Source organism: Budorcas taxicolor, chromosome 1 (assembly GCF_023091745.1).
Source record: "Budorcas taxicolor isolate Tak-1 chromosome 1, Takin1.1, whole genome shotgun sequence".
In the NCBI taxonomy this organism is placed as follows: Eukaryota; Metazoa; Chordata; class Mammalia; order Artiodactyla; family Bovidae; genus Budorcas; species Budorcas taxicolor.
In genome coordinates, this window is record NC_068910.1 from 190,308,569 (window position 1) to 190,321,597 (window position 13,029).

Consider the following 13,029-nt stretch of genomic DNA (forward strand, 5'->3'; position numbering starts at 1 on the left):
TGACCAGAAAACAACCGTGAGTTTTTTTTTTAACAGAAGCTATTAATAACAGTGCTGATCACCATTTTATAGGTCACAAAGTTTGGGCATCCAAAGAAATTCCACTGAATTTTACAACTATAGGATATGGTATTGGATAACACCACATATTAGTCCTGATAATTTGTTTATGTTTTTAAAAGTCACTACTTAATCACCTCTTAGTGATAGCTTTTGAACTTCTTACATATTAAATTACTAATCCTAGAATTTAAACTTCTTAGTATCAATATATCTGTATGAAGTCAGTTATAAGGAAGATATTTACAATACTGGAAGCAGGGAAGAAGAGGAATTATTCCTAGGTTGCAACAATATCCATGCAATAAAACCTAATCTTTTAACATCCTCCCCAAAGTTTATAATATAGTAGGTAAAGGGGTTTGGCTTGAGTTACATTTGTTTAACTTCCCAGATAAAAGACAGACTGTATACTAAGAATATCCCATCTTCCAAATCACAAATAGGCTGTGTAGTTAAATTGAGCACTTGTTTCTTCTCGTCAGACCAGATCTATTAGGCCCAAACATACTTTTTTTCCTTACTGCTCTTCACAAGAGAGCATCTTCATTACACAGGAAGCTACTAAAAAGATAGGGATGTAGTCAGTTATTTCTTGATAAAGCACCTTTACAGTGCCTTAACAAAATTAGCTTGATAAATGTTATACATTCAGATGATGAATTGTAGAAAAGAGCAGCGACTTAAAAATGAAATAAAGAAACACACTTGTGGAATCACTACAAAGAAATACCAGCAGTACAGAACTAAGAAGTAGCTAGCTGCTCAGTGATTAGTCTGTTATACACTATCCACAAGATAGCCAAACCATTCGGCATGCCACCACTGGTGATTTGAAAACCTCTCTTGCCCAAAATACTTACACTCATGACAATCCGTCAAATTTCTGTAGAATTGTGTCTATAGTACCCTCTTTACCTCTCCTTGCTGCAAAGTTTTCTCCCGTCACACCACACACCTCTTTATATTTGGTGTCCCTTGTCAACATGAAAGTTCTCGGCAGTTCCCAGTACTCCGCACTTTTTCTTCCCACTGCCATCCTCTCCAACCCCCAACACTTCAAAGTGTCTTTTCAAATAGCTTCTTTAAAAGTCCCACTAAATACATTAAGTAAAAGTGCTATTAAACAGCAGCTTGATATTACTTCTCCTGGAAATGTTACCCATTTTAAAAGCATGCTGAAACAAAGGCAAGCAAAATTTAAGTGGAATCCAGGCATCAAAGCAGGCTCCATACAATGCAACAAATCATACCACAAAGGTGACACAAGACTCTAGATTATTAAGATTAAGCCCAAGAATAGGGGTGAAATTCGATTCTTTCCATCCCTCCCCTGACTCCTGAATGCTGCAATTCAAAGGCCTCCTGACATTAATTGCAAATCAAATTTTCTGACAATGCTCTTCATGAAAAGCTGACAGGACTGAATCCAGACTGAGTCCTTTCATCATTTTCTTTTTCTGCACAAGAACTGATGACCGATCATCAGCAAATTACAGGATTTATACTAAAGCTACCATCTAGTCAAGTCACTTTCAAAGAGCATATGTAGCTTCAGTTCAGTTCAGTCGCTCAATGCTCCCTAAATAAAGGTATTATTCTTTTCTCCAGCCCGAAAGCCTGAAGTAGACCACTGTCTCCCACAAATAAAAGTGGCTCATTACCACACTTAACTCTCAATGAGAAAGGAAAAAGACAACGGGTGGTAGAATCACTGCTTGATACTTCATAAAATAACACACGTATAGCCACTCTTATTTCAATTAACCTTTACCTCTAAACTGCAGCATTCTGTGTCTAAAAAGAACATGCATACTCAGAATTTTACTAGGTGGTTGGCACAGACTTAACTTTACAAAACTGGCACAGGAATCTTTGATTTACTTTTTCTTCTAAAATTTTCAGAAAGACAACAACCAATGTTACCCTTGAGATGATTCTGACACACTTTTAAGCAACAGCCACTATTAAGTGGCCACTACCTAGATAGCATATTAAAAAGCAGAGACATTACTTTGCCAACAAAGGTCTGTCTAGTCAAGGCTATGGTTTTTCTAGTAGTCATGTATGGATGTGAGAGTTGGACTGTGAAGAAAGCTGAGCGCCGAAGAATTGATGCTTTTGAACTGTGTTGTTGGAGAAGACTCTTGAGAGTCCCTTGGAACTGCAAGGAGATCCAACCAGTCCATTCTGAAGGAGATCAGCCCTGGGTGTTCATTGGAAGGACTGATGCTAAAGCTGAAACTCCAATACCTTGGCCACCTCATGTGAAGAGTTGACTCATTCCAAGAGTCTGATGCTGGGAGGGATTGGGGGCAGGAGGAGAAGGGGACGACAGAGGATGAGATGGCTGGATGGCATCACCGACTTGATGGAAATGAGTCTGAGTGAACTCTGGGAGTTGGTGATGGACAGGGAGGCCTAGTGTGCTGCGATTCACAGGGTCCAAAGAGTTGGACGTGACTGAACTGACCTGAACCTGGATCAGAACTTGCCTAGATCTATAGAACTAATTTACATAAAAGCCAGCTATACACACTATAAAATCAAACTATAAAATCATTTTCATTTCCTATTTTTTCCCTTTACACCTTAATCTGTACACAATTTTCAAAGAGCCACCCATCTAACAAATACATACCACCACATCTTCACAATTTCTGCTTCAGGAATTCTCAAGTGGAATACATTATGAACATTTTACACATATAGAGAAAAACTGCTAAATGAAAAAGGGTGAGAAACACAGATAATCTACAGCAAATTTGCTCTCATCCTTTTTTACTTTTACTGGACAAGTATAATCCATGGAAACCTCAGTTAATAAAAGAGTCATAAAGAGCAAATTTAATTTCCAACCAGTAAGTTCCAAATGTGGATGTGTCTTTTCTATCACAAATGATTTTCATTCATTCAACTACAACTAGATCAATAAAACTCAGTAGTTTAAAGAGTACAGACTCAAAATAGATTCTAGTTCTACTACTTCCTAACTAATGTAACCTTGGGCAAAGTAATTATAAAGTTTTACTAAGCCTCATTTTCCTCATTTGTAAAATGGGGTTAATAACATATCTGGCTCACAGGGTTGTGAGGATTAAATGAAATCGTGTATGAAAAGCATATGACTCTACCCAGAAAGCTGTCTCAGTAAATGTTTGCCATTTGGCTTGATGAAAGCTCCAAAGTAATAGTGGAAACCATAGCTACTTTAGGAAAATTTTCACTTTTAGATTTGGTTTGGGTAACACTGAAAAAGGTTTAACAATATTAGTGAATATAAACAAACAAACAAAAGCTGCTATAACTCAAATTTATTTTTTAGCATAAATGTGTATCATAAGCACATTTAGGAAATAAGCCATTTTTCAAAATCTAACCCAAGAATTCATTTCAACATACCTGAAACAAAAAATACCTATTTCATCTCACTTGTTAAAATTTTTTTTAATTTATATGTGAGAGAAAAAGCATACATATTTACTTTTCACCCTACCTCCAAAAGCCAAATCTCTCTAAGGATCTTACTGATATTATAAAAAGAAAACAAAGAATACCAAGGCTATTTCAAATGGCACGACTGGATAGGCTACAAAGCTATCATACATTAAAACTCTTCTGAGATATGTCATGCAATAATCCTAAATATACACACCATACAAGTATTTACTCAAGCTATGTTCCATTATGACATTCCTCTGTCCTCAGTTTGCCAAGAGTATTAAATTGCCTCTCTTGACATAATCTCTGTTTGCTTTAAAATAACGGTTGCTCAGTAAGGTGGGGTAGAAAGCAGCAGCAGCCACTTAGTAATTCTAGTATAACACAATCTGTTCCCCACCCCCAACCCCGAGTTTTTTTCTCCCTCTCAGAGAAATTTTAAAGGAAGAGAATTCAGACTATCCACTCCAAAAATACTAAAAATTTTACATAGACAGTGATATTTATGAGGTTGTATTTCTTTACATTTTGAAGACTACTCCAAACTGTGTCCACAGACTTCCACATATGCTTTCATCATATAATTTAATACTATTACATAAGAGCATAAAAGTTACTCACGATGGACACAAGTAGACTTTGCTTATACTTAAATATGTTTTCAAAAAGTTGTGCAAATAAAATCCTATCTCAAAAACAGTAACAGCAGTTAAGGAGGCTATTTATTAAAATAATACAGAGACAAAAAAATCCTCTGTAATCTTTTCACAGGGTAAGTTGCCCTTTGGGTTTATGTTTTGGAAGTTTGCATGATCCCAAACATTTTTCCTAAGCAAACATGGCCATTGGAAGGCAAGCTGAATAAATTTAGAAAGAAAACTTAGAACGCTTTTTCACATGTAGGAAATAAAAGCAGTCTTCGGGCAATGAATTTCCCATTCTTTTTATTATATTCATCAATAGAGAGATGAATGCTTAAGTGAAGAGACTTTATTATGGCCATAAAAGTGATCGATTTCCAGATTAAAAAAAGAAACACATTAAATATATTCCAAATCTTTGCCCTGTAATCATTTTGTTTGCTGTTGTTTGGTCGCGAAGTCCTGTCCGATTCTTTTACGACTGCAAATTATTTTGTACTACCTGTATTTCCCGAAGAAGAATAAGGAACAAGAAACCTTTCTCTCCAATAAAAAGAATGAACAAAGCTGTTCCGTAAATTTGGAGAAACTTTGGAACTTAGAATTTTCGGTAAAGTCCTGTCTTTATGTCCACTGCTGCTGCTGCTAAGTCACTTCAGTCGTGTCCGACTCTGTGAGACCCCAGAGACGGCAGCCCACCAGGCTCCCCCGTCCCTGAGATTCTCCAGGCAAGAACACTGAAGTGGGTTGCCATTTCCTTCTCCAATGCGTGAAAGTGAAGTCGCTCAGTCGTGGCCGACCCTTAGCGACCCCATGGACTGCAGCCCACCAGGCTCCTTCGTCCATGGGATTTTCCAGGCAAGAGTAGAGTAGTGGAGTGGGTTGCCACTGCCTTCTCCACTTTATGTCCACATAGGATACTAAAATACCTAATCCCATTCAACAATCACAGAACACTGGGTGGCTGGAGTTAAATAATACAAGAAACGTTTAAAAAACAAAAAACAAAGAAAGGAAAGAAAACAAAAACCAACTGAAAGCCCATAAGCAAGAGAAACCCCAAGCAAGGCCATGGGATTTTAGGACTGAAAACTCCCAAACTTGACAAAACCTCTGGGCTTCCAGAAAGAACTGAAACACCAAACGGGAGATCAGGAGACTCAAGTGGGCAGTAGCGGAGGTGAGGCGGAAAGCCTAGCAGCGTCGCGGCTCCCACGATGCTACCTGAACTCCGGACCCCACGAAAGGAGACCGAGGGCAGAGCCGCCGCCCCCAGGCGCGGGGCTCCGAGGGCGGCACCCGCGGCTGCTCCCGCCCTTCAGCTCCGCACACACGAGGCAGAGGCGGTGCCCGGCGGCCCCAGTGATGCAGCGAGCGCGGCGGGAACAGACGCTCGACGCGAGAGCAAGAGGGAATGCCCCAAGTTGAGGCTGGGAAGAGAGTGAAGGGTGTGGAGGGCAGGGGCATCCAAAAGCGGAGAAAGGGGCCTCGCTCTCACCCTTGTCGCACGCCAGCAAGAAAAGCTTCTCATTCAAGGTGTTCTCCTCCTTCACCTCCCGCACATCCTTCAGCGCCATCACCTCGTTTGGCGACGAAGAGGAGGATGGGGAAGAAGGCAGGGAGGAGGAGGAGGCGCCCGAGAGGTCCGTGCTCGGGTACAGGGCCGCCATCATCGCGGCCCATGAAGGGGGCAGGCCAGGGGACGGGGGCGGGGCCCCCGCCAGCCCCGACCCCGATCCCAGCCCCGCCCCCCGGCTGGAAAAGGGATGAGTCGTTCCCACGGCCGCCTCGGCTCGAGGCCCGTTGGCCCCGAAGGGCGTCGCCTCCCCACGGAGCCAGCACTCGCCTTCCACTGACAGCCCCAGACTGGTGGCAGCGCATGCGCGGCCCCGGGGCCAGCGCCCCCTCCCCAGCCGCCGGCGCCCAGGCCGAGCGGGTCCGTGCCCGTCCGGGGACGACAGGGAGGCGCGCGCCAGGGCGGCAGCCGAGCGCGGGGCCGTGCCAGGAGCCGCAAGGGCCGCGCGGAGGGCGGCCCGGCCAGAGAGGACGACGAAAATCGGTGGGAAAGGAGCTCCGAGAGGAGATTCTACACGCGCCGGGCTCCAGGGCCCTGGGAATCATCGGCCGAGCAGTCCCCGGACGAGACGTTCGCGGCTCTCCTCACGTCATCTTCCGCTCAGCGCTAGCGACGACGGCGGAGTGGGCTCGGCGGTGGGTGGGGCCTGCGACGGAGGCGGGGTCTGCGAACACCCCGCCCTCTACCCCTTGCGCTGCCCCCTGGAAGGCATCCTTGCAGCCTAGGAAAAGGAGAACCGTCGGGTTCACCCTCTCGACACCCGGGTTGCGAGTTTGAGGTAATTTCCCTCGCGATCTCTGGGTGCATACATGTAAACATGTGGCGGGGTGCTTCGTTGAGCCTCTGACGACTTAACGCTGAGTCGAAACCCTTAGTGGAGTTGTCGAATTATTGCATATTCCTTTGTCCTCTGGCTAAAGCAAAAAGGACAGGACCCTTGTCACGCCACTACACCTGTTTGTGTACAATTATACTGGGCTAGCTATCCTCGTTTCTAAAACTGTACTTTTAAAAAAACTAGTTTGTGATATAAAATTTGCATGACATTTCTGGTGTCATACATTTATTTGCCTGTAACCATTGGATAAGCACATCATTAGGATCTACCTCACAGTCCTTCCAGTGGTTTCTTGTTCATCTTCACATTTATTATTATAACTCAGATTTTAGAAGATGAGTGTTAATTAAGCAAAAGCTAACTGAATGCAGTAAGTGCTACTTCCTTGAATATTTTTTAAAAAGTTAAGCTTGATTTAAAGCATATATTTGCACCTCTAAGAACTGGGGGTGGGGGTCTGAAAATTGTATCCCGAATCGTTTTCATTGCTTTCCACAGCCAACGATGCAAAAATCTAAATTGTGCCCTTAGTGCTTGGGTTTTTAAGGCAATATATAAATTTACCTGAGTATCATATATTCGAGAGAAATACTTCCTGTTCTTTTCAGGTTGACTTGCTGCACCCCTGTCCTGCCAACACTAACTCCTAAGTTTCCTAAATATATCTTCCTCGTTATGCAAAGTCCTCTTCCCATCATCTCTGAGATCTTTAGCAGACGAGACTCCCCACCTTTCCAAACATTTTCATCTGTTTACTTCAAAATAGTTATCTATTGAATCATGTTAGCTTTTCCTCTCTTATCCCTCAGTTCAGTTCAGTCGCTCAGTCGTATCCAACTCTTTGCGACCCCATGAATCCCAGCCTGCCAGATCTCCCTGTCCATCACCAACTCCTGGAGTTCACTCAAACTCACACCCATCGAGTCCGTGATGCCATCCAGCCATCTCATCCTCTGTCGTCCCCTTCTCCTCCTGCCCCCAATCCCTCCCAGCATCAGAGTCTTTTCCAATGAGTCAACTCTTCACATGAGGTGGCCAAAGTACTGGAGTTTCAGCTTTAGCATCATTCCTTCCAAAGAAATCCCAGGGCTGATCTCCTTCAGAATGGATTGGTTGGATCTCCTTGCAGTCCAAGGGACTCTCAAGAGTCTTCTCCAACACCACAGTTCAAAAGCATCAATTCTTCAGTGCTCAGCCTTCTTCACAGTCCAACTCTCACATCCATACATGACTACTGGAAAAACCAGTCTTATCCCTAGTAGATCATAAAGCTGCCCTTCTCTAATGTTTAATACAGTTCTAAGTTTGTGTATCTGGTGGACTGTCAAAATTGCTCATATTAAATCTGGCCATTGAACACATTGGTACATATTTGCTTACATGTGTGTTCTTACAAACTCTTCATAGTTCAGTAAAAAAATTTTTCTCAGTAGCAGAACAACTCTAACCCTGACCCATCCAAAAGTTCCAGAGTGTATAAGGGTAAAAATTCAGGTGGCTCAGAACTATAATCAGTAGTTTTTCAAGCTTCTGGGTTTAGGTGATTCCTTATCCATAGGATTCCCTCAGGGGCTGGACTGATTTCTTAGATTCAGGGGAATTCCAATGTACTTTAGGAGCTAGTCTTAGGAAACATTCTAAAGAATTAAGGGTTTTTCCTCCTTCAAAGTAAGCTAGTGTTGCACCTGTATTTTCAGACATCTTTTTGAATCATCCCAGATGCAAAAGATTCCCTTGTTTAGTGTTCATTTTTATCCAGCGTAAATTGGGGTATTTTAGGATCCTCTATATATTTTTAATCTTTGATATGAAATCAGTGATAGAATTATAGTGAACAATAGCATGCAAGATTCAGAAGCAGCACATTGCTTAAAGCAACTCAGGGAACCTCAGGTACCAAAGGGAAGAGCCATTACAACTCCAGTTGCAGAGAAAATCCAGGTTCAGATCTAGTTCTATAAGTAACAGGCCCTATCTTCATCTCCAAACTCTCTTCTTCTCCCTCACTATTCTTAGGCCACATTTGCATATTTCTTTTCCTAACATGCCTGCAAGACTCTTCCTGCCTCAGAGCCTTTGCACTTGTTCCTTCTATTGAACAGTTATCATCTGACTTCTCATTCGTATCTCAGCTTGAATATCACAATGCTAGAGGGACCTTTCCTGACCTACCAAACTAAAATCATCTTTACCCCAGTTCCTAATTCTGTATCACATTACCCTGTTTTATTTCTCTTATTGCATTTATAACCATCTGCAACTCTGTTTACCATCTTTCTCCCCTAGGAAATAAGATTCATGAGGCCAGGAAACTTTGTCTATATTTTTCTCAGTTGAATCACCAGTGTCTAGCATTATACCTGGATCATAATAGATGAATCTATTTTAATAAGTTAATTAACTTATTTCATCGCAAACTAAATTTGTAGTAATCATGCAGTTGATCTTTCCAAAAATTCTTCCTAGTAAAGAATCATAGAACCACCTTTGCTCCTCCCGAAATAATAACTTTTGTTTGTTTTACTCAAGCATAGGGATTGTTCTTTTTTTTTTAATGTAAAGGTATGATACCCCAAGATCAAGGGGGATATATCCCAGGGATGCAAGGATTCTTCAGTATATACAAATCAATCAATGTGATGCACCGTATCAACAAACTGAAAGATAAAAACCACATGATCATCTCAGTAGATGCAGAAAAAGCTTTTGGCAAAATTCAACACCCATTTATGACAAAATCTTTTCTGGAAAATAAGTCTGTGAGATTAATTTTCAAAGTTATGTATTTTTCTTTAAATGAAATAAATACTGACACATTTATACATACACAGAATTTTATTAAATTTTTTGTGAGAAAAAGAACACTCTAAAGTGTCAAATTTCATATAAGTTAGAGAACTTAATGAATATGGTGAAAAAAAAAGGGGAAACATGATTTAAATAATCTCACAAAAGAGCAAGAACACATCTTCATATAATAATCATCAAACTATAAAATTAAGAAAGGGAATCTTTTTTATTTCTTTTATAGAAGAATATATTTCAAAGTCTCACCTGTTGATGATTTCATTCAAAAAAATTGCTATTCTAAACATATGAGTAGTCTCAGTCTTACCAACGTCTTACCAACATGAATGTTTTAATCCATGGTAGATGGGGGATTTAGACTACTCATTCACAGTGAGATAGAATGACAGCATTTTTTGTAGTACAGCAGTACTGGCACAAACAGTGGAAGATGAAGGAACTAGACTTCTGAATTCAGTTGTTAGGAGCAGAATCAGTCTATTGCCAAAGATTCAGACAAAAATACATCTGAAGCATCGCTACTCTCAAGTGACATAAGTATTAATCAAACATTGCCAATTTGAAGGAAACTGGGAAAATGTGAAAACATGCTGAATATTAGCTTTGTGTTACTTTCTTCTAAAGATATTTAACAGGCATATTCTAAATTATTTAGGGCTAGAGTATCAAAAATTACATGTCTTGAGAGCTGTAGCCACAGTGTTTGGCTATAAATATTTGAAAGAAGTCAGTTGAAAAGTAACTATATGCATATCCAAAATGAATATTTCTAAAAGAAATCTTCACGTACCAGATAGCTACAAACTGAAAAGTGTTACACAGTTAGTAGGGGCACAATAATTATTTCATGGTTGGCTAACTGACCAATACAGTCTTCCTTCAGTATCCAGAGGATTGGTTCCAGGAACCAGCCCCCCCACCCACCTGCCACAAGGATACCAAAATCCACAGATGCTCAGATCCTTAATATGAAACAGTATTTGTATATAACCTACACATATTCTCCCATGTACTTTAAATCATCTCTAGATTACTTATACCTAATATACATGTAAATACTGTGTAAATAGTTGTAAATACAATGTAAATGCTATGAAAATTATTGCTGGCACTTTGCAAATTTAAGTTTTGCTTTTCCTAACTTCCTGGAATTCTTTTTTTTTTTTTTTTTCAAATATCTTTGATCTGCAGTTGTGGGAATCTATGGATGTGGGACCATCTGATATGCATGCATCAGATATGATGGGCTGTCTGTATACATACTAGTTAAGAAAACCTGGGTGCAAAATATATATACGTACACACATATTTCTCTAATAACATCTTACCTATATATATCTGCATGTCATCAGTATATATAAAGTATCATGTAGTTAAAAGTGTTAAGTAAAAAGCTCCTGCTATTAATACTTATATAAGAGAATGAACTTTGAAGTTTGTTCATGAGTTAGTCCTTATATAAAAAAAGTTTAGTGTTAACAATACTTGTCACTTAAAAATTTTAGACAATATAGAAATTTACAGAAAAGTTAAAGTTTTGGAACACTTTACATAGTTGGAGGAAAAAAATAAAAGGATTAAACTGGATTTTGACTCTGAATACATTTATGATCAAAATCAACACACACACAAAATCAAAACATATTTCACATCAGGATTTGCAGAAAAATTTTTGTATTGATCATTTTCGAACCATGAAAAAGAATGAATTAGTCTTGTTTTAAGGAGACTTCAAGGAAATGAAAATAATCATAAAGTATCATCTTGAAAATAAACATATTCTATTATCGGTATCAACTGGTAAATTTAATTATGTTATCCAGAAAGACCAACAAATCCTAACTAGTATGAACAGGCTATTAAAATCATTAATGATTTCTACAACTATTTTGAGCATACAAATAATCTCTGGTTTTATACCTACTACATTTCAGAATTCTGTAAACTGTGAGACATTCAATGTGTTTAATGTGGCAGAAAATCATATTAAATGCTTCATTATTTTATTTTGTTCAGTCCTTTTCCCATTAAGCATGCAAACACTGTCATAACCATCTTTGGTTTCACTTCCACAAGGTCATCAGGTAAGGCATATATCCGGGCACCGATCTTTCGAGCAACAGAAATGGCGTATCTTGGAAAGACAAGAAAAATATCTTGGTATTTGTTTTCACTTAATATATGTTAACAAAAGAATGAAATATTTTGACACAATTAACTTTACAATAAAGTTAAGTTTCTGAGTCTTTAAATCATATTCCCCATATAAGTTGTATTTTAAAACATCAATTTTTAGGACATAATACTTCACATATAAGGATTAAGAATGAAAGAGCCACTATGTTCTAATATAAACTGTGAGGCTTACTTAGCATTGTTCAGCTTGTCCTCATCAGAAAGGTCTTCTCTCTTAATCATTTCTTGACGAACTGCATTTGGTGCAATGGCATCTATTAAATCTAAGACAGGTAAGCTAGTGCTAATAGATTTGTCCTAGAAAATAAAGATGAACATTCATAAACATCTTTGGTGCATGTTAGACTGGAAGGTCATAACCATATAAGTAAAAGCAATTCAAAAATTTTCATTATACTTAACATTAACAGTTCCAGAAAAACATCTATTTCTGCTTTATTGACTATGCCAAAGCCTTTGACTGTGTGGGTCACAATCAACTGGGGAAAATTCTGAGAGAGATGGGAATACCAGACCACCTGACCTGCCTCTTGAGAAACCTGTATGCAGGTCAAGAATCAACAGTTAGAACTGGACGTGGAACAACAGACTGGTTCCAAATAGGAAAAGGAGTGCGTCAAGGCTGTACATTGTCACCCTGCTTATTTAACTTATATGCAGAGTACATCATGAGAAACGCTGGGCTGGAAGAAGCACAAGCTGGAATCAAGATTGCCGGGAGAAATATCAATAACCTCAGATATGCAGATGACACCACCCTTATGGCAGAAAGTGAAGAGGAACTAAAAAGCCTCTTGATGAAAGTGAAAGAGGAGAGTGAAAAAGTTGGCTTAAAGCTCAACATTCAGAAAACGAAGATCATGGCATCTGGTCCCATCACTTCATGGGAAATAGATGGGGAAACAGTGGAAACACTGTCAGCCTTTATTTTGGGGGGCTCCAAAATCACTGCAGATGGTGACTGCAGCCATGAAATTAAAAGACGCTTACTCCTTGGAAGAAAAGTTATGACCAACCTAGATAGCATATTCAAAAGCAGAGACATTACTTTGCCGACTAAGGTCCGTCTAGTCAAGGCTATGGTTTTTCCTGTGGTCATGTATGGATGTGAGAGTTGGACTGTGAAGAAGGCTGAGTGCCGAAGAATTGATGCTTTTGAACTGTGGTGTTGGAGAAGACTCTTGAGAGTCCCTTGGACTGCAAGGAGATCCATCCAGTCCATTCTGAAGAAGATCAGCCCTGGGATTTCTTTGGAAGGAAGGATGCTAAAGCTGAAACTCCAGTACTTTGGACACCTCATGCGAAGAGTTGACTCATTGGAAAAGACTCTGATACTGGGAGGGATTAGGGGTAGGAGGAGAAGGGGACGACAGAGGATGAGATGGCTGGATGGCATCACGGACTCGATGGACGTGAGTTTGAGTGAACTCCGGGAGTTGGTGATGGACAGGGAGGCCTGGCGTGCTGTG

General features: G+C 40.0%; 2 protein-coding genes across 2 annotated transcripts in view; both read right to left on the reverse strand.

Annotated features, from left to right (window-relative positions):
- TRPC1 (transient receptor potential cation channel subfamily C member 1) overlaps nt 1-5,815 on the reverse strand; it is a 55,877-nt gene extending 50,062 nt beyond the window's left edge. Inside the window, exon 1 of the mRNA XM_052638456.1 lies at nt 5,641-5,815. Coding sequence (XP_052494416.1) covers nt 5,641-5,815 — 175 coding nt within the window. The remainder of the gene's footprint in view (nt 1-5,640) is intronic.
- A 5,547-nt stretch (nt 5,816-11,362) lies between these two features.
- PLS1 (plastin 1) overlaps nt 11,363-13,029 on the reverse strand; it is a 56,188-nt gene continuing 54,521 nt past the window's right edge. Inside the window, exons 14-15 of the mRNA XM_052642412.1 lie at nt 11,733-11,857; nt 11,363-11,498 (exon numbers count right to left, since the gene is read on the reverse strand). Of these exons, the coding sequence (XP_052498372.1) occupies nt 11,363-11,498; nt 11,733-11,857 (261 nt within the window). The remainder of the gene's footprint in view (nt 11,499-11,732; nt 11,858-13,029) is intronic.